The sequence below is a fragment of the Cygnus olor genome, chromosome 13, assembly GCF_009769625.2.
Source record: "Cygnus olor isolate bCygOlo1 chromosome 13, bCygOlo1.pri.v2, whole genome shotgun sequence".
Classification (NCBI taxonomy): Eukaryota; Metazoa; Chordata; class Aves; order Anseriformes; family Anatidae; genus Cygnus; species Cygnus olor.
Window position 1 is genome coordinate 6,655,255 of NC_049181.1, and position 18,942 is coordinate 6,674,196.

General features: G+C 58.5%; 1 protein-coding gene and 1 long non-coding RNA gene across 3 annotated transcripts; both read left to right on the top strand.

The window, feature by feature from the left end:
* Positions 1–1,851: 1,851 nt before the first annotated feature.
* Positions 1,852–10,445, top strand: ARL13A (ADP ribosylation factor like GTPase 13A). Its single transcript, XM_040572934.1, is given in 11 exon segments — positions 1,852–5,630; positions 5,722–5,821; positions 6,725–6,795; positions 7,155–7,260; positions 7,262–7,399; positions 7,707–7,812; positions 7,901–8,057; positions 8,138–8,221; positions 8,308–8,509; positions 8,822–8,920; positions 9,246–10,445. Coding segments are annotated over 10 exon segments (1,023 nt in total). The 5' UTR covers positions 1,852–5,630; positions 5,722–5,762; the 3' UTR covers positions 9,247–10,445.
* Positions 10,446–11,999: 1,554 nt separating this feature from the next.
* On the top strand, positions 12,000–15,498 carry LOC121077088. 2 transcript variants are annotated; one of them, XR_005823889.1, is made up of 2 exons: positions 12,000–12,668; positions 14,223–15,498. It is a non-coding gene; the product is annotated as an uncharacterized LOC121077088 (long non-coding RNA). The 2 variants fall into 2 exon arrangements; XR_005823890.1 differs by having other exon boundaries at positions 14,504–15,498.
* The last annotated feature ends 3,444 nt before the right edge of the window (positions 15,499–18,942 follow it).

The window sequence follows — 18,942 nt, forward strand, 5'->3', positions numbered from 1 at the left end:
GAGCCTCCCCAAAAATCCAGCAGGGCAGGGTGCAAAGGGAGCAGCGTCCAAGCGAGCGAGCCTGCCACCAGCCGGGCAGCTCCTGCGGACACCCAGGGTGGGAGCCGTGTGCAGGCAGTGGCTGTGCTGGCCCCAGCACGCAGCGTGTCCGGCGCTCAGCCGGCGACGGCACAACGTGCGGCGCTGCCAACTGCTCCCACACCTCCGTATTAGCAGCAAGAGCGACGTGCAATTTAAATCATTTATGCAACTTCCATTTATCCAAATTAAAAGCATCCCCAGGAGTCTGGCAGGTCACCAAGCCCTCGGCTGAGCAATGCCTGGGCTCGGAGTCATCGTATTTTTAATTTCATCTTCCCCTGGTTCATGATGAAATATTTAAGAGCAATTGGTTAAGAAGTCAAGAATTCAGTCCCGTGTCCGGGAGCCTCAGCACCCATCAGAGGAATGGATGGACAAAGCCTCACAGCGCTTCCCCAGACCAGTTATTATCCTATTTTCTGTTCAAGCACGGAGAGGCAGAGGGATGTTTTCTGGCTCAGGCTGTGAGTCACCCCTCAAGCCTAAGCCTACCTGTCCAGAGCTCAGTACTGTAAACAACAGGTCATAAAAGTGATCTATGTCTGCAGAGCGTCAGAGGGCCATCCTGCCCCGCTGCCACTCCCTCTACCTGGGATTAGAGCCTCTGCAAACCCAGTGCGGCCGGGCACGGCGGCACAGACACCCTGGACCTGGCCATTGCATTGCCGCCAGCGGGCAGTCCTGCCCCTGCCGTGTGCGGCCTTAACTTTTTTTGTGTCCCACCACGCGAGGATGCCCAAGGTGCCATCCCCGGGTCCCGTCCCACATGAGAATGTCACTTCTCCTGTTTTCAGAAACGGCTGCCTTTGTCCTGGAGCACAACCCAGCTTCATTATTTTTCTTAATCCCCAGACTTCATTATTTTCTTAATCCCAGCGTTCACCACGATGCGCTTTGAACACAGGGATGTAGCAACAGTGCCTATCCACCGTGTGAAATCTGGATTTGCTGTACAGCTTTTCCAGCCCCTTGCATGCCTGTGGATGAGTGAGGGCATTTGTGTGTGACAGCACGGGCTATACATAGAGGTAGGAGCAGCCTCCCTCACCGGCTCTAACACTGAAAATAGGCACGTCTCACTTACACACGCCTGCCCGGCAGCTCAGCTCCTGTAAAAGGAGGAGCAGAAACAAAACTGGAGATGGCAGGGAAACAACTTGCAAACAGCCCTTAAAGAGCCAGATGCAGGAGAACTACCCACATGCTCCTGAAAATGGGTTTCCTCTCCTCTCCCCCCCCCCCCCACTGCACTAGGACCCCCGGAGCAGACATCGCTCCCGGTAAGTCGCTGGGACATGCCAAGCAGCGCGCCGCCAGCTTCCCAAATATAGCCCTGCAAACCAGCGGTGGAGGCAGCTGCCTCGGGGTGCAGGGTGGCGGTGCTTCCCCCCCGCTGCCCACTCGGATCAGAAACCTCCTGGGATGCACTTTGTGCCGTGGGAATTAACATCCAGCTGGTGCTGCACGGGGTGGCGGTGGGGACGTGAGGATCCCCAGGAGACCCTGTGTGCTGGATGGAGATCACAAACGCTTCCCAGCCAGACGTGCTGTGAGCAGGAGAAGCAGCCTGCGCTCTGTGCCCTTGCAGTGGGCAGACAGAGCAGCTGGAGGGGCTCCAACGGAGCTTGTGAGCCAGGAACTTTTTACTAGTTTGGAAATAGCTTTGCAATGACGGTTTTCCCAGCTTAAACTGTTTGGACTTTGCATGCATTCTCAAGAACTCAGCTGTATTTTTTTTTCTGCCCTGTCTGTGGAATATTTTTTGGTTGGGGAAATATTTTTTTTTCCATTTGCTTTGCAGTTTCATGTGACTGCTCCTGCTGCTCCTTTTCCTTTCCCTCCTGCAGCTTCACTCCTTTACCCTGCCAGCAGGCATTTGCAGGAGGAAACCTGGGTCTGTCTGAGGACTTCACCCCTCTATAGTCCTCTGGGGCTGCCTGGGGCTCGGCATTGCTGGGGGTCGGCGGGGCCCTGGAGAGGGTCCCCAGCAAGGGGCATCTTGTGCTGCCTCGTGGCTTGAACGCTTCCAAGAAAATAGAGCTGCCTCCGTTTGGTGGATTTATCTTTGTGATATTTATACATTTTGAAATCATAGGCCCTTTGGCTACAGTCCCAGCTCAGGGGCTGTAAACCAGGCAGGAGGACTTAAAGTTCCTTTTAATTACCCAATTCCCCTGCTCCCACCAGGTGTATGGTGCCTGGCCCTGCCAGCGGCTGAGCTGGCTGGGGCAACCTGCAGGCACGCTTTACGCTCACCCGCTCTGCCCACGCCCTGATGCAGGAAAGCAGAAAGAGCAGCAGCCTTGAACTGCGCTCAGCGAAACCACCGTGCAAGCACGGGGAGCGCGTGCAGCTGCCGCAGGGGCACCAGCGAGCTCTGTGCACGGTGCAGGAGTGAGCCGTCAGCTTCCCCTCGCAGCAGGGAGCAGGGACAGGATGAGAAAACCCAGCAGAGGAGCTGGTGTTCAGCTGCCTTCGCCGTGTTTCGGCTTGTTTGGGGCATGCTGGTGTTTGCACGGGCCAGAAGGGCGCTTATCTGCCTAGGCTGAAATCAACATCTCCCTGCTTCTGCGTTCGCCGTGGGGCTCGGGGCAGCCATGCCGTCTGCTGAGGGGGCAAAAGAGATCCAGAAAAATGGCCTCCCTCTCCTAAAATAGCTGCGGAGCAGCTGCTGGCCTGCCACGCTCTGCTAGCAAACATTGCAAGGGCCCTGATTCACCGACAACAGGTTTCCACAGCGGAGGTGGCAATTATCTTGCGATTCCAGCCTGACTGCCAAGCACCGGGGTGTAATTAGCTCCCAGGATTTGCAAGCCCATATGATCGGCTTTATCGTTAGCCACCAGAGCCGTGCGGGGATTTAAAGGAACGATGCAGATATTTGCATACCGGCCTGCTGTGACTGGGCTGCCGCCGTTGTCCGACGCCTTACAAAGAAAGACAAGTCCCTCCCCGGAGCTCGGGCACGTCGTTGCCTTGCCGCGGTTGCTGTGCCCCTGCCTTTTTGGGCAGGTCCAGAGACGAAGCAGTCCCAAGAAGACCAGGACAGCTTGCGGACATTGTTGCTGGGACTCTGGTCCTCACCCTCACCTCGTTTTACTGCCACCCCAGCTCAGCGCTGAAGGCAGCCCTGGTCACCTCTGGTCAGCGCTGCCTGGTGCTTTCCCCTGCAAGCTGTGATTCCCCGTGCGCAGGCTTCCCCAGCCCTGCCACCGCTGTCTCCCCGCTCTGCTCCTCACCCCGGGGGCCCCGTGTGGTGGTCCCGGTGCACCCAAAGCCGCTCGGTGCATACTCACGGGGTCTAGGGAAGCCGAGGCAGGGCAGCCCACCAGCCCGCGTCCATCTGTGCTTCTCCGCGGTCCCTTTGGTTTTTGCCTCCTTCCCTCTCCTGCCACTCTCCAGCGGGCAGAAATAGCCCTAAAACAAGTGCTGCCTTCCGGGTAGAGATGCCAGGGGCTGCACAGCCCCGGCTCCCCAGGCACAGCCCGCTCTCAGGGACCCCGCTGTCACCGGTGTCCCTGGGGCATCCAGCGCAGCGTGGTGCCGGGACAGGGTCCGGTAGCAGCCGGCGAGGAACATCTCCTCTCATCCACCAAGATAATAAATTCTGCCTCGGAGTTTCTCACCTGGCAACAGTCACCAAGGAAACCCGGACGGCTCCCGTTGGGTCCCCGTTGGCACTGCCCGGGGTGTCCCCGAGCCGCGGGGCGTGCAGGGAGAGGGGACGCGCGTGTCGCTCTGCCACCCAAGGCGCCGGGCGCGCAGGCGGGCACCCTGCCAGCCGCCCGCTCTGTAACATGAGCCCCGGCGCTCCGAGCCAAGTCCCGGGCGGGAGCAAACCGCCCATCGACGAGGGCTTGGCCCTCTCTCGTCTTTCTAGAGCTGAGTGCAGGTTTCGCTGTTTTGGGGGGTGTTTTTTTGAGGTTTTCCTGGCTGTGGGCGCGTCAGGAGGGGTGGTTTTGTTGCTGCTTGGGGGTTTTCCCAGTCCTTAGAGAGCCAGGAATTTCGGACATGGGCATTACAACAGCAGACCTCTCAAAATCTGCTGGGGCAGGGAGGGAGACCCGCTCTGCTGTCCCTCGGGAGGCTGTGCAGCTGTCTGCCACACTGCACTCCTCTATTTATAGCACCCGTGGTCGTGCCTCTTCCTGCCACCTGGCCCGGCTGTCACCTGGCAAGTGCCATCCCCAGGCACCGAGAGGCGCTGCCCTCCAGCGTGCCCGTGCGCTACGGCTGCAGCTAGTTCTGCAAAAGGCTTCCCAGCCCCGTGCTGCCTGCAAAAGCTGGCACTGCCCCTGGTACCGGTGAGGCCATTGGCACAGGAGCAGCAGGGAAAGGCTGGGGCCGGGGGACACGGTCACCGCTGGGCCCTGGGAAGTGGAGCAGGGCAGTGGCAGAGGTGCTGACCCACCCTGCAGCACCTCCGTGTAGGAGGATGATGAGCACAAGCGGGAGGCAAGGAAGCTGTGGACGTCAGGAGGCAGGTTTTTACTGGCGTGCAGAAATGAGACTAATGCTCAGCTAATGTTTGTGACAGCCCTGCAGTGCCCTGGGTGCTGCCCGGTCACCTCTCCCTCTGCCAGGCTAACGCAGCTAGGCTGCCCCATACATGGGGCGCACGGACTCACCCCAAACAGTGCGGCTGTTGTGTCTGGCCATGAGATGGGTGTGGAAACTTCCTCGGTCAATCATTAACCTGGTGCAGCTCCCTGCTCACTACAGCGCTCCCAGGCAGCTCGCCTTGTGCCCCAGCGTGTGGGTGCTGCGGGATGCCCGGCACTGCCTCTGCAACCCAGCTCACTGCTGCCAGCTGCTGTATGGCACGGACTGTTGGGACCCCGTCCGCAGCCTGTGGGAGCTTCCCGGTGTGCTTTTCACCAGGTCCGGCGTCCTCGTCCCTCTGGACCCTGCGCTCCACACCAAAAGTCCCTGTGGCTCGGCCATCCCCTCGGGGCCTCTCCTCGGCTCCAGAGAAGGCAGCCTCAGCTGCAGGGAAGCAACAGGAAACCCGAAGAGCCTCATAAGAGCTTTGGGGCTGCAGATCAAGGAGCTGGTGCTTTTTGCTGGCTCCGTTCCTCGTCCTACTGTCACCACTTCCCAGCCCTGTGCCACCCTCAGCCAGACCCTCCTCTGCTTCAGAGCCTTGCAGCTGGCCTGGGCGAGGCATCTGTGCCTGGGGGCCGTGGGGCCAGGACTGCCTCCTGGGGGCCCTGCTCAGGAGCTGTGTGTGTGCAGAATGGCCCAGTGCCTTCGGCAGAGTCCGAGAAACTCTTGGGTATTTCTCAGGGTCCCCACCAGCTCCCTGCTCCCAGCCAGGCGCTGCTCAGCTGGGCTTTGTTTCTGTTCCAAAAGCCACATCTGCTGCTGGAGGTGCCGAGAGGAGCAGCCCCGCAGGGACTGCGGCACTGCGTTTCCCAGCGGCCACCGGCCTGGGCTGACCCACCGGGATTAGGGAGACTGCAAGGAGTAAATCGTGTAAATCCAGATTAGATTTAAGCAGCTGCTACGCAGAGGAGATGCGAGCAGGAGCCGTGCAGGAGAGCAAGCAGGTGAGAGGCTGAATCACACCCCTGAGATGCAAGAAGGTGCGGGCGGCCACAGGCAGGGGGACAAAGCCACACCGGGCTGCTCGTCCTGCAGGTGCCAAAGAGAGGCCGACCCCTCGGCGGGGGCTGCAGGGCATGTTCCAGCTCTTCTCCCACTGCTGGTCCTGGCTGCAGGCCATACAGGAGCCCATCAGGTAAATCCGTGCACCCGCTCCAGGGGCTCTCCGGAGAGCTCAGCGCTCGTGTGCGCATTTATCAGGGAGGGCGCCGGCACCGTGGCACTGCGCGAGAGGTCCCCGAGCTGCAGGGCAAGGCGAAACCGAGCTGCCTGCGTGTGTCGTGAGGCCAGGCCTAATTCCCTCGGGGAGGAGCCGGGCGGGCAGGCGGTGCGGGCAGTAAGGGGGTTTATGGTCTGTCCAGCGACGGTGCGGTGCGGCTCCGTAATGCCGGAGGTGGAGCTCGCTGCCCACGCAGACTCCTGTGTATATTTATGGAAAAGATACTGAAATGACTAATGTTGTTGACATGTAAGGCAAAGGGAAATTGCTCTGCTCGTGGCTCAGACGGAGCGTGTCACTGGGGAGCAAACATGACTGTTGAGGAACAGGAAAAACCTCCTGGGTCCAGGCAGAAGCTCATAAAACCTCCTTGCTATTTTTCTGTGTATTGCCCTAATGCACTAACGCGGAAGAGTACTAAGAAAAGTCACTAACTGCTTCCATACAAGTACCAGCCTTTCCAGCCTGTGCATACTATTGCTTAATCCCATAGGGTCCGAGAGGAAACGGTGGTCGTAGAAAGCACACGGAGGGCTCCTGCGGTGCCAGGGTGGCTCCAGGTGCCCGCGCACACCTGAGGGCCGTGCTGACAGCTCTGCCCCTGCTCTCTCCCCAGGCACCAGGGACCATCCCTCCCCTCTCCGCCATCCCAGGCGAAAGCCCATGTCACTGTCCTGCCCCTCTCCCAGCCGAAATAGAGCTGCTGCAGGCAGCCCCTTGCCCAGGGGCACCACTATTCCCTGAGGACGGTGGCTCAGACAGAGCCATGTGGGGCACAGCGTGCCTGCGGGCTGCTCACCCCTTGTTGTTGCCCCCCAGGAAGGTGACCCTCCTCGTCGTGGGGCTGGACAACGCGGGGAAGAGCTCTGTCATCATGGACATAGGGAGAGGTGAGGAAGGTGACTTCTGCTGGGGGGTCCCACAAGGAGCGTGGCGGGGGGGGGGGGGGCATGCTCCCTCACACCCAGTGTGCCTGCGGGCTGCGGCGGGTGATACAGTCCCCAGGATCCCAGCAGGATCACTGCCGGGGGCTCTGCCCCACAAATCTCTCATGGCTGGGCTATACCGGTCTTGCACCAGCGAGGAAAACTGGGCTTTGAAATACAGAAGTGAAGCTGCTGGCCTGGGGCACGGGGTGCTGGCTGTGCTCTGGGTATCCTTGCGAGTGGGAGCAGGGATGGGGCCCGGGGAAGAGGATGAGTGTGGTGGGGATGCTCCCGCATCTGGCCTCTTCCCTCTCCCCACACAGCCCTGGCCTGCGAGGTGCTGCCCACGGCACAGCCCGGCCAGACCCGCCTGCGGGTGGACAGGTTCGAGGTGACGCTGGTGGACCTGCCCGGGGGCCAGCGCTTCGCCCTGGCGCAGCCACTACGGCACGGCCCACGGGCTCCTCTTCGTGCTGGACTCCAGTGACCTGGCGCGGATGGAGGAGGCCCGCAAGGCTCTGAGCCGCGTCCTGAGTCACCCTGATGTCTCTGGAAAGCCCCTCTTACTGTAAGGCTGAGTCTGCCGGCTGTGATCCGCGGGGTTTGGGGTTGGGGCGAGCAGTGGGAGCCTATGGCTGGGGCTGCGGGCAGTGCAGCAAGGCTGCCGTGGGGACGTGGTACCCAGCGGGTGCCAGCACATGGGGACCCCTGCAGTGCGGGGTGCTGAGAGCACCTGGAGAGGGGCTCCGGCATCGGGCACGGCTCGGGGCAATGCTTCACCTAACCACAGCCAAACTGGCAGAAAGCAGCCGGTCTTCCCCATACGGTACAGCGGGGTGCCTGGGGTGACCCCCTGCCCTCTCCCCATGCCCCAGGCTGGCGAACAAGCAGGACGTGGCGGCCGCCCTGCTGCCCTGCGAGCTGATTGAGCGCCTGGCGCTGGAGCGGCTGGTCAACGAGAACCGCTCGCCCTGCCGCATCGTGAGTTGCAGGCGGGCTGCCCGACCCTGCTCCCCTTGCCAGGCACCGGGGGGTCGCGGGGCTGACCGAGCCCCCCCCCCATCCCCAGGAGCCGTGTGCGGCCGCCGGCCCGGCCCGCAGCACCCTGCAGGGGCTGCGCTGGCTCCTGCGTGCCGCTGCCGAGCGGTCCCCGCTGCTCCCTGCCACCCGCTCCCGATGGCCGACCCCAGCCCCCGGACAGCCCGCGGCCGCCTGCCCGCCCGCAGGTGGGTGTGCGGCTCCCTCTGTGCCATTCCCTCACCCGCACGGGGCTCGCCCCCACCCGGCTGTGTTCTCGCCCCACCAGGAACCCCCCGGCCCGAGGGAGGACGACCAGGACGGCGTGGGGAAGATGGGGGAGCACCGGGCCACCCGCCACCTCCTCCCCCAGGTGAGAGCCCCCCGGCCACAGCAGGAGTGGGCCGGGCTGGAGGGGGCTGCCATCGCCTTCCCCCCTCCCCTCCTCTCCTTGCCCAGGAGGAGAGCGCAAAGGGTCCCGGAGGAGGAAGAGGAAGGTGAAGGTGAGGAAGAAGGGCCCGGGGCAGCCGAGCCTGGCCGAGGAACCGGACAGAGCAGGAGGGGGGGTGACAGCCGAGCCAGCTCTGCTGTGGGGCTGCTGGCCCCCAACAGGGTCGGGCAGGAGGAGCCTCTGCCCCCCGGATGGCTGCCCCCCACCCAGGTGAGAGGGGGCTGTGAGGGCTGCTGGCAAGGGCACATCGGGATCCTCAGAGCTACCCCAAGAGGCGGTTTGGGGACCCAGAAACGTGGTGGTGCACTGGAGCACCAGTCCCTGTGGTCTCCCTTAGCTTTGCTTGCAGATCAGCTGAGCGCAGAGCGGGGTTGCAGGAGTCTGGCCGGAAAGAGAGAGACATCCCTGGGCATCTCAGCAGGAGGACTGCGGATCCACCAGCAGCAGTCCTCTCGGCTGGTTTGGTGACAGAGGCATCCTTGCCCAAATGTGATGTCTGAAATTTCATATTTCTCCATCCAGCACAGGGCATGAAAAAGAAAAGAAGAAGAAATTAAGAATAATCAAAGTCGCAGGAGCCTGCCGCGGAGCAGCAGCGGGAGGAGGTCTCGAGCACCTTTGGTTGGTATTTCCCAGGACACATTTTGCTGAAAAGCGTCAGGGGGTTGGCCTGCTGGCAGCGGGATGTGAGCTGCTCAGAAGCCCGTGGCCACACGGTGCTTGGTGCAGGGCACAAGCACAGGCAGGAGTAAGTGCTGCTGCAGGGCAGGGGGGGCTGCTGGGAGGTGAGCGCTGCAGCCTTCAGGTGGGATGCAGCAAGGGCACGTGAGTGCACTGTGCTGGGGTCTGGGGCATCCTTGCAGCCCTCGCTCAGCACAGGCTGCCAGGCTTGGCCCCAGAGATTAGTCCCTGGGTTAGTGCCTGACCGCTTCCCTTCCTCCCCCAGACTTGTACCGCCGGGCGATGCTGGCTCTCAAGATGCGGCAGGAGCAGAGGAAGCAGCCGTCTGCCATCGCCCCCTGAGCGGGTGCAAGCTCCCAAGGACCCCGGGCTGTGTCGCAGTGGCTCTGGGACCTGCGGCTTGTGCAGAGCTCCTGGGGTGCTTGGCCAGGGCTGGCAGTCCTGGGCAGTGGGTCCTAGGCAGGAACAGCAGCGTTTCTGTCCTCTGCGTGACTTGAAAATCAGGATCTGCAGGAACGAGCCAAAAGTCCTTTTGTAAAAAGCCTCTCTGGCAGCCAGGCTGCAAACCCTCCTGAAAAGGTCAGGCACTTTCTGACCCTGCGTTAATATTCTGTGTAGGACTTGCTCTGAACACGACCGAGTCTGTAGAAGAGAGAAGATCAGAGCGAATATCCCAAAGGGAAAGCCCGTCTCTGAATTGGACACATGCCCAGGCAAAGCTGTCAGCACAGGTCGGGGGCTAACTCGGCCACTCGTTCAGCCCCTGCCTGCTGCCTGGGCGAGTTGTTTCCTGCTGGTGAGGCCAGGAAGGCCGTCCAGGTGTGCCTTCCATCCCCAGCCACAACCAGCAGCACAGCATCAGGAGCCTCCCCGCCTGGTGGAAGCTGGGGATGCCCGTGTCGTTTCTAAACCCTCCTGCGTCGCTGACAGCCGCGATGCAGGGCGGTTCCAGAGCTGTGCTCAGCTCGGGGCTGAACCAGGACACGGAGCAGCACCTGCGTGCCACACAACCCGCCTGGGCAGAGCTGCGCTCTCACCGGGACTTCGATGTGCCGGAGCACCGTGCTGCCCTGCTCCGGCAGCCCCGGGGCTGGCACGTGTGCGAGGAAACGGCTGCCAGAGCTGGGAGCACCGCACATGAAGTCGCGGGTGCAACAGTTTTCCCTCCATGGCCGCAACAATGTGAGGACTTGAACTGTGCTCAGAAACTGAGCCGTGAGTCACCGCCGCTTCCCTGGTTGCTGGTTGACAGGCCATGCCTTCCAGGTCCAGGGCAAGAGATATCGCTACAGCCCTTCCTTCAGTTGGGCTAAAAAGGGGAAAAGAAGAAAAACTCGGACTATTCTGCCTTGCTAGTGTGCTGTAAAGCTTTGTTTAACTCTGTTAGATTCAATTGCCAGTGACTACAGCGACTAAGTGCAGCAGCAAATTAACACCGGCGTGTAAATACAGCCCTTGCAGTACAAGTACACCCTTCTGTGTGCTCCGTGGAGCTCCTGGGACGATACGGGATGCGAGAGGGCAAAGCTGGGGCCCTTGTCCCGCGTGGGGCTGGGCCATGCATGTGCTGAGCAGGCAGCGCTCCAGGCTCATGGAGCCGCTGCCCCTGCTGCCCTCCGCCGCCCCACACAGGGGGAACTGGGCTTCCAGAGTAACTTCGGTGCATCCCACTTCTCTTTTCCTTTATTTTTACTTCTCCCCCCCCCCCCCAAGGGAAGATTTGCTGTTTTTTTAAGAGGAAGAATCCTCCTCTTGTGCCATGTGTAGCACACAACCTGAGAAGCTGGCCAGTGGGGAGAGTCCAAGGCCTGGCTGGTGTTACTGGGCAGCTAAAAGACACTTCCCATGGGAGCCAGCCGTAAGAAACCTGCTAGAGACCCCTACCTTTTCACCCACAGGGTGGTTGGGTGCTGGACCAGGCTCCCCAGGGCAGCGGTCACAGCACCGAGCTGCCAGAGTTCAAGCAGTGTTTGGACACCGCTCTCAGATACAGGGTCTGATTTTGGGGCGATCTGGTGCGGAGCCAGGAGTTGGACCCTTGTGGATCCCTTCCAATTTGGGAAGCACTGTGATTCTATGATTCATAAAATAACCATGTCAAGTAGCAGTGCAGATAGGCAGTTCAAATATATTTCAAAATCAGCCCCCTTTCCCCTAGTGTTTCAGTGGCTGTAGAGCAGCTAATCCCTGTAACAAACCAGGAGACAAGCCTGGCCTATGCCAACTGAAAATAAGGCTTTTAGCTTCTTTAAAAGTTAAGCAGCAAGAACTCTGTGTTAAAAAGTTCTATCTCAAAATCAGAACCATCTCAGAAATGAGATTCTGAAGACCTATTTGATCAAATATTCAGCAGATAAGCCAAAAGATACTAGTTAATGGTTGTTCCATGCCACTGGGCAGTGGTCTGTTCCTGCAGCATGCGAGGAGCAGCTGCTGTACCAGGAGGGTGCCCGCCTGGGGCACGCAGAGCAGGTACGCAGAGCTTTCCCCATCATTTTCCTCCTGCTTTTGAGCTCACAGCCCAGCAGCTGAATAAATAGCAAGGGAAGAAGGAATGGGCCTCAGTGGCACTGCCTGCTGAAGGCAAGGCGTAGCTCTGCCCGGCCCGGTCCCAGCGTGTCTGATCCGATGGAGGTGTGCTGCTAGCAGGGCTTCTTGGCTTGAGGGGGTGTCCCAAAAATGAGGTAGTGGAGAGTGACATCCTCCCACACATCTCTGGTTTGTTGGAAAAGTGCCGGGCTGTGGGAAAATGTGCTGAGAAGCATGAAGCAATGCAACAGCACCTGCCAGTGGAGACTCATCTTCAATCCACCGACACAGAAAGTAAATGGTGTTAATAACATTTTCTGCAGGGGGGCTGGAGCCAGCTGGGTGACATAACTGCACTTCGCATTTAGGGTTTTTGTTTTGTTTTGTTTTGTACATTGCCTAACACCTCCCTGTTTTCATGTTTACAGAGGAGTTATCTCAGGTGTATCAGGTTAGGCAAAACCCGGAGCCTGCTTCCGTTGTCATTTTTGTGGGGCTGCCCTGCCTCAGCTCATGCTGTGGCTTCATTTGTTGCAGACCAGTGGTGCAGGGGCATTTGTGAGTTTGGCATGTCTGCAACTCACTTTCCCTCGATGGGGCTTGTTAGGGAAAACCGTGGCAAGGTCAACAGCAGCTTTCTCCATGGCACTGTCCTCTTCTAAGCTTGAAGGATGGAGGCAGGGGTGCACCGTGTACTGGGGAGCTGTGGGGTGGGGGGCACAGCCCAGCAGCATCCAGGCCTGAGGAGGAGCACGGACTTATGGTCACGGTGGAAGCACAATGGTTGTTTTGTCCACCCCTCCATTAACTCTGAGTGATGAAAGAGTGATCCAGGAGATGACTGGGGAGAAAGCCTCCCAGACACTGATTCTGGACACTGTTTTAGTGTTGTGAAGGCAACTAAGTGCAAGTGTGAGTGATGATAGCTAATGAGTGTTTTGCCAGGTGAATGTAACAGGTCCCATCCCTGCAGGCTGCCTGCAGGTGCTCCTTGTTCCCTATTAGCATCCCTCTAAAGCTCAGCTCGTGGCCAGCCATATTTTGCAGGGCATATAGAGGGAGGGCAAGAAGCCCCTTTTCCCTGGGGAAAGGAAGTAGGACCTGGAGTGTGGTGAAGGCTGTTCATGTGTAGCTGTCTTCTTAGTGAGCTGGACCAAAGGTAAAAATAAAAGCAATAAGAAAATTTGCCCCAGGCAGCTGGGATTCATGGGGCTTGACTGGCCTTTAAGATGTGCTGTCCTTGCTGTGTTGGGTTGGCTTTGTAATTCCTTGGGTTATAGCTGCAGATATCACAAACACAGCTAAGGTGTGTGCCTTTTTCTCAGGATGTGGATGAAAGCCAATTGCTGCATGTAAATGCTTTGTGTGGCAAGGTGAGTGGATTTGAAACCCCAGAAGGGACATCTGGGTTGATAAATGCCCAGAGTGGGAGTGTTTAGAGCTCAAGAAGCTGTGTGAGAAGGAAACTTTCTCACACTTGCAGTTGCTACCCTCTGCCTTGCTGGCAGCCCCTGGGCTGGGTGCCAGCATGCTGTTTTGGCTCTTTCTAGCTCAGTCATAAAAACGGAAACGTGGGGAAAGGCAACTTTTTTCTTTCTGTTTTTCTTTCCCCTGGGTGAGCACACCAGGGCACCGCTTATTTGTAAGGTCATTCAGCATACTGAGCTGAGAAATGCTGGTGCCCGATATTGGGCAGCTGATCAATCCCCTCCAGAGTTCCCAAGGGCTGTGCTGGCTGGCAGACATGGGTGGCATTGTGCCTCGCTTGGGAGTGTCAGCATGCTTTGAATAGTGAGCAGCCATGCACGGTGCTTCTTTAGAGTTTTTGCTATTGGTTATAGATCTCCCATTGTATTGCATTAAAAACAAATCAGGTTATTTACTGTCATGTACTCTACAGAACTGTTAACAAAAAAACCCACAGATTTAATTAGGTGAGAGTAGCTCCCTAAGCTTCTCCTGATTGTTATGAAAGAGGCTGTTAAGACTTCGCAGGGAAAGGGAAGATAATGAGGACTGGAAATTTAGGAAATATGAAAACTTTCCCTTTCTAGGTTAAATGAGCCTTGTTGGAGACATTACTGTTGGCAGGAGGAGGAAGAATATACAATCACATTTATTTAATGGTTGTATTTGCTTCAAGGCATGAGGGAATATGCTAGAGGCTGAGGTATATAGATTTGTCATTATCATGTGCTAAATATACTTCATGTCCCCTCCACCCCCCCCAAAAAAAAAAATTTATATAAAGATATTGTTAACTAAAATTGGTAGTCTTTTTCCTTCATAAATTATCACTTTGTAAGTCATTGTGTAGTTGAATAGGTTATTTCAGACTAAGGGGAAAGTGTCTCTTGAGAAAGGCTGATAGTGCATTAATTAGAAGGGCTTTTGCTATAGAATATTGCTGGAAAAGGGATCAAGACCTAATTTATTAACCGAAAGTTTTCGTTTTAGTCTCCTGTAGCAATCAGAACTCATGCCTGGTGTGTGGAAGAGCTTATACCTTATTAAACTGCATTTACACTTCAGCACAGATGGGTTTAGCAAGACTCTAGCACAAATCCCTAATCTGTTGTGTAGGTCTCTTTTTGCCTACCCATGTTGTGCTCTGCCTTAGACATTCCAATCCATCCTCCATACACTGCACAGCTGCAGGAAGAGGTTTGGGGTTGATTTTGTAGGTCTTAAGTGTTTTTGCTTATTTGGCTAGGATTGTGTACATAGGTTGCAAGGTACTGCTGTGACACAGGCTTGCAGCTACAAGCATCTGAACTCTGTGCCTTGTTCTAGCAAAGAAAGCTGCTTGTGGAGTGATAAATTGATTTGAAATGGACTTGGTAAAAAAAAAAGGCAAAAAAAAAAAAGGCATGTGTAAATCCCCTTGTTCAACTGACACTGCAGCATGCGTGCTGCTGCTGAGTCAACTCTGTAGAGCACAGCGCAGACTGAACTTTTGCCTTTTTCTTCCTTTTCTCTGTGACTTGCAAAAAGCTTGGCCTGTGGCAGCCCAGCTCCTTAAGGCACTCCCAAGGAGGTGCTTGCTGCATGCTGTGACTTCCCAGGGGGAGCCATGGTCCAAAGCAGCTGGTTTTGGTGTGGGATGTGGCTGGGACCTGGCACTGAGCACTACTTCCAAGCAAATTCTGTGGCTGACTTCCATGCAAACTCCTCTGCAGACAGATTTGCTTCTCGATGACCTCCTTCCCTCATGCATGTTTTGCAAGCATGAAGCAATCCTTCCTTGTGACTGTGGTATGTGGAGCTTGCTGGCCCCTCATGCCTGACCAAGACCTGTTTTTTCCATCTAGATGAGTACTAGAGGAGGAGGGAGCCTGCACCCTGTCCTGGTGAAAAGTGAGCAGAAATACCCAGAAATGTCAGCAGCTCTAAGTGGGACTCCAGCAGGGTCAGTGCTTGCCTGTGCCAGTTGGTCAGCTGTGTGCTGGCAGGGCAAGCAGAGACCCCAAAGTGGATTTGAAATTCTCAACGGGGCTTCTGGCTTGAGATCTGCTGGCAAAAGCTTTCTCATTTCTTATGAAAGAACACTTGTCACTGAATGAGTACAGGATTTGCCCCCACTGAAGAAAAGGGAAGGAAAAAAGACCAGTTGTCAGTTCCTCCTTGCCTTCCCCACCAGGAAGGCACAGAAGTGCTCCTGGCATGCAACCACCTCCCCCTGGGCAAGGCCAGACCCTGCCAGTCTCCGCATGAACTTCCCAGATGGAGATGGCCCTGGGATGGTTCTCTGGGGAAAAAAAATTCCTTGAGAGCTGGGGGCTGCTGCGTGCTTCTGCCTTGTGCAAGGAGGAGCCCTGTATGTCAACCAGCAGGTCGTGCCTTGATGGTAAATGAGCAGCTGCGTGAATCTGAAGAGTTGGGTTAATGAGATGGGCTTCAGGCCGTCACAACGCTAATGACAAATGTGCATCAGCGCTCAGGAGGCGGAATGGACCCTGAGGAGAAGTCAGCCAGCACGTTTCCATCGACTCGGTGCTCCCGCGGATGGAACACCCGCGCTACTCTCAGCGGGTTTGGGGCCAATCTGTCCTTTTCCCCGAGAGGACATCCCCCGGACAGCCACACGGTGGCAGAAGAAGCAAAGACTCCTCTTGCCCTGCCGAGCTACGTGCAAGAGCAGCGGGGGCGAGCTGTGCCCCCGCTTCAAAGCAGGGGGGGCTGCGGGACGCGGGTGCTGTGCGGCAGCCCTTGTGCTCTGCCCGGCTCCGCTGCCTGTGGCTGGAGCCCCCTGCCCGGCCCCTGGGGGGCCGGCCGAGGTGCTCCCAACGTGAGGGGTCTGTTGGGGCTGGATGTCTTGAGAAGGGTGCTTTGGGGAAGGCCGTGAGCTGTGCGGTATCAGCAGGCGGTCCCGAGGGTTGTTTGGGGGTTTGGGAAAGCCCGGGGGGTGGCCTCGCTTCCTCTGTGCCTGGACGGCTTCTGCTGAGCCAGGGGTTTCGCCGCCCCCGGGCCAGGCTGTAGCAGCAGGGGTGCTGATGGCTTCGGTTTCCCTGACGTCTTTCTGAAGAAAACGAACTATCTGCTGCTTAATCCCGTATCGCAGCCCCAATCTTGCATTTTAATGCAGCTTTTAAAAACGGTGGCAGCAGCGTTTCAGGCTGCGCTGTACAAAACGCTCCCCGTCTGGTTTGCAAGTCAAAAAGGGGCAAGCATAGCTGCAGGGCTGCTCTTGTGGTGCTGGTGAGACCAATTTCCCCTCCCAGCTTAATGATAGGGAGATGAGTAACCGCGCCTGCAGGAATAAACAAGAGGAGAATTTCTGTTCTGCCTAGTGGGCTGGGTGAGCCTGGTAGGACAGGGCCTTTGGGGACACGAAGGGGCCCGGTCCCAAAGGCTGCTGGTCTGGGCGTTGTTAATCTGTTCATTGCCCGCTACAGAGCTCTGGGAGGTGTCCAAGGACGGCCAGGGCCTCTTCCCACCCACGTGGGGACCCAGAGCCCCTGGTGCCGCTGTCAGCCCAGCAGTGTGAAAGCTGGGGCGCGGTGATGATCCCGGCTTTGCTCCCCATTGCTTCGTGGGGAGGGAAGCCCGCGGCTGGGCCGCTCGGGCGTTACACGGGGATGGTTTAACTTCCACTCGTTATTTTACAACGTGCGTGGAGCCGCCTGGCATTGTTTGCCGGCTTCCTCGCAGGTAACGCCGCGGCTGCGCGGGGAATAACGGAGAGGTGCCCTGGGGCTGGGGCAGGGGCAGGGGCCGGCCCTGCCGGCGGTGCCGTGAGGAGGACGGAGGCGCTGGGTGAGGCCCCCGGGGGCTCAGAGCGGAACGCGGGGGCCGCGCCAGGCTCCCCGCGGCACTACAGCTCCCAGGCTGCCCCGGGCCCAGCAGGCCCGCCTCCCGGGCGCGGCCGGACAAAAGCGCGGCGCGGGGGCGCGGAGGGGAAGCGGCCGGCGGCGGGGCCGGGCCGGGCGGTGCCGAGCCCAGCGGCCGGAGCGGGCCCCGCGGCGGGCATGGTGCGCGGCCGGCGGCGGGGCCCGCGGGCAGCCTGAGCTGGGCCGGGCCGAGCCGGGCGATGCCGCGCTGAGGGGCGGCGGGGCCGGGCGCTGCCGCGATGCTCCGCCGCAGCCTGAGCCGCCTGGTGAGTGCGGGGCCGGGGGGCTGGGGGGGCGGATTTATTTCCTTGTGTTTTATTCTCGGGGCCGGGGGGTGGCTCTCGGCCTCACGCTGCGTCCCCCGTAGGATGCTCCTTCTGCCGCGGGGTGCTCCGAGGGTTGCTTTTTCCTCTTTGCAAAAAAAAAATAAAAAAAATAAAAAAAATCCTCTCTCCCCCCTTAGGGGGGGAAAAAAAAAAAAATGAAATAAGCGAAAGGGACTTCCCTGTCGCGGGCAGCGCACGGCAGCAGCCCGTGCTTTCCGGCAGGGTGACGCTGCGCGGGTGCTGAGCGCCTCCCGTCCCCGCGTAACGCGCCGAGAGCCTCCCCGGGGCCGCGCAAGCTGCTCGGGGATCTCAGCGTGTGACCCCGCTGCTAGGGCCGAACTCCGTCATTACTCTTTTTTTCTTCATCCCCCCCCCCCCCCCACCTTCTTCCGCAGCGAGCGTGGCAAAACCCGTTTTTACACCGTTTCGGCAGCTCCCGCGTGTTCGGCGGTGCCGCTGCTTCTTGCGGTGCGCGGCTGCTGGCGCTCGGGTGGCGACGCGCGTGCCCGTGGGGGCTCGGGAGCCGCTTGCGGGGCAATGAGCTCTGCCGGGCGGCCGCCCGCCCGCAAGGGCAGAACCCCCGGAAAATGGGTTTTTGTACCGGGTGGCGGTTTTGGGAGAGCCGTTCGTGCTGGGCTTTCGGCACGGGGGGCTCTCGCTTCCCTTTTTAAGTCGGGAGGTTAATTTAAATTTAATTTAAGTTGCGGTTAATTTCTGCCTCCGCGCTTTTAGGTTGCGTTTCAGTTCAAGACTGTGGGTGAGCCCCGCAGAAAATGCGGCTCCCGTTGTTTTACTGCCCTAGGGACAAACTTATCAGACCTGATCTCCGTGCCCCAAGTTCCTGACTTTGGGTTTAGCTCTGCCTGCCGCTGTGCGTTTCCTACCTGTGCCCAGTGTCGGAGGCTTTCTCTAACCCACATCAGCAGGCGCTTGAGGTCTGAAGCATCTTCTGGTGCCGCCGAGGTCAGCTAAAAGCTCCTTTAGGTGGCTGCCTGCTGTAAGCAGCTGCCGGGGAGCCGCAGAGGTGGCTGTGGGATCCCTGGGTGCCCGGCGGTATCATCCTCGTGCGTGAAGGAACAGGAGGCCTTTGCTAAAGCTCAGGGGCAGCGGGCTGTCGAACGCTTTTCCCGGCTTTGCAAGTGCTATGAGAGTAGCAGCGTGCTGTGCTTGTTATCAGGCGGGTGCACGTCCCCGCCAGCGCAGCCAGGACTCAGGCAGATAGTGGCTCCTGCCGCCCCGCTCTGCCCCGTCCCCAGCCCGCCCGGGTCAGAGTCAGGGCCCCTCCTGCTCCCTGGGAGGAGAGGGCTCGACGTGCATCTCCCCAGGAGCATCTCGGAGCCACACGGGTGTCCTGAGCGCATGGACAGCACAGGGCATAGAGATGCTTGGGCCATGGCATTGCGGGAAACTCACTGCAGTTACTGAGGGCTGAAGGTGATCTGGCAGCGAGGTGCCCGTAAGGTTCCTCTGGCAAATGGTGTCGCTTCTCCCCTGTGTGGCCTCTGCCAGAGGCTCGTAAGTGCTAAAGGATATTAAACATACAGTTTTCAGGTGTATTTCACAGCTTGTGTGGTGAATGTTTCTTGCCCAGCCAACGTGGTCATTATGTGGTTCTGTTTTTCCCTTCCATAAAGTTCCTTACCCTGCATAGGGCATGAAACGGGATGCTAAAAGAGCGAGAGGGAGGAGATGTGTGTTCGGGTCTGTGCTGCTACTCCAGGATACAGATGCGTGCTTCCTGCAGGAACAAATTGGCTTCTGAGCTTCAGTTTACACC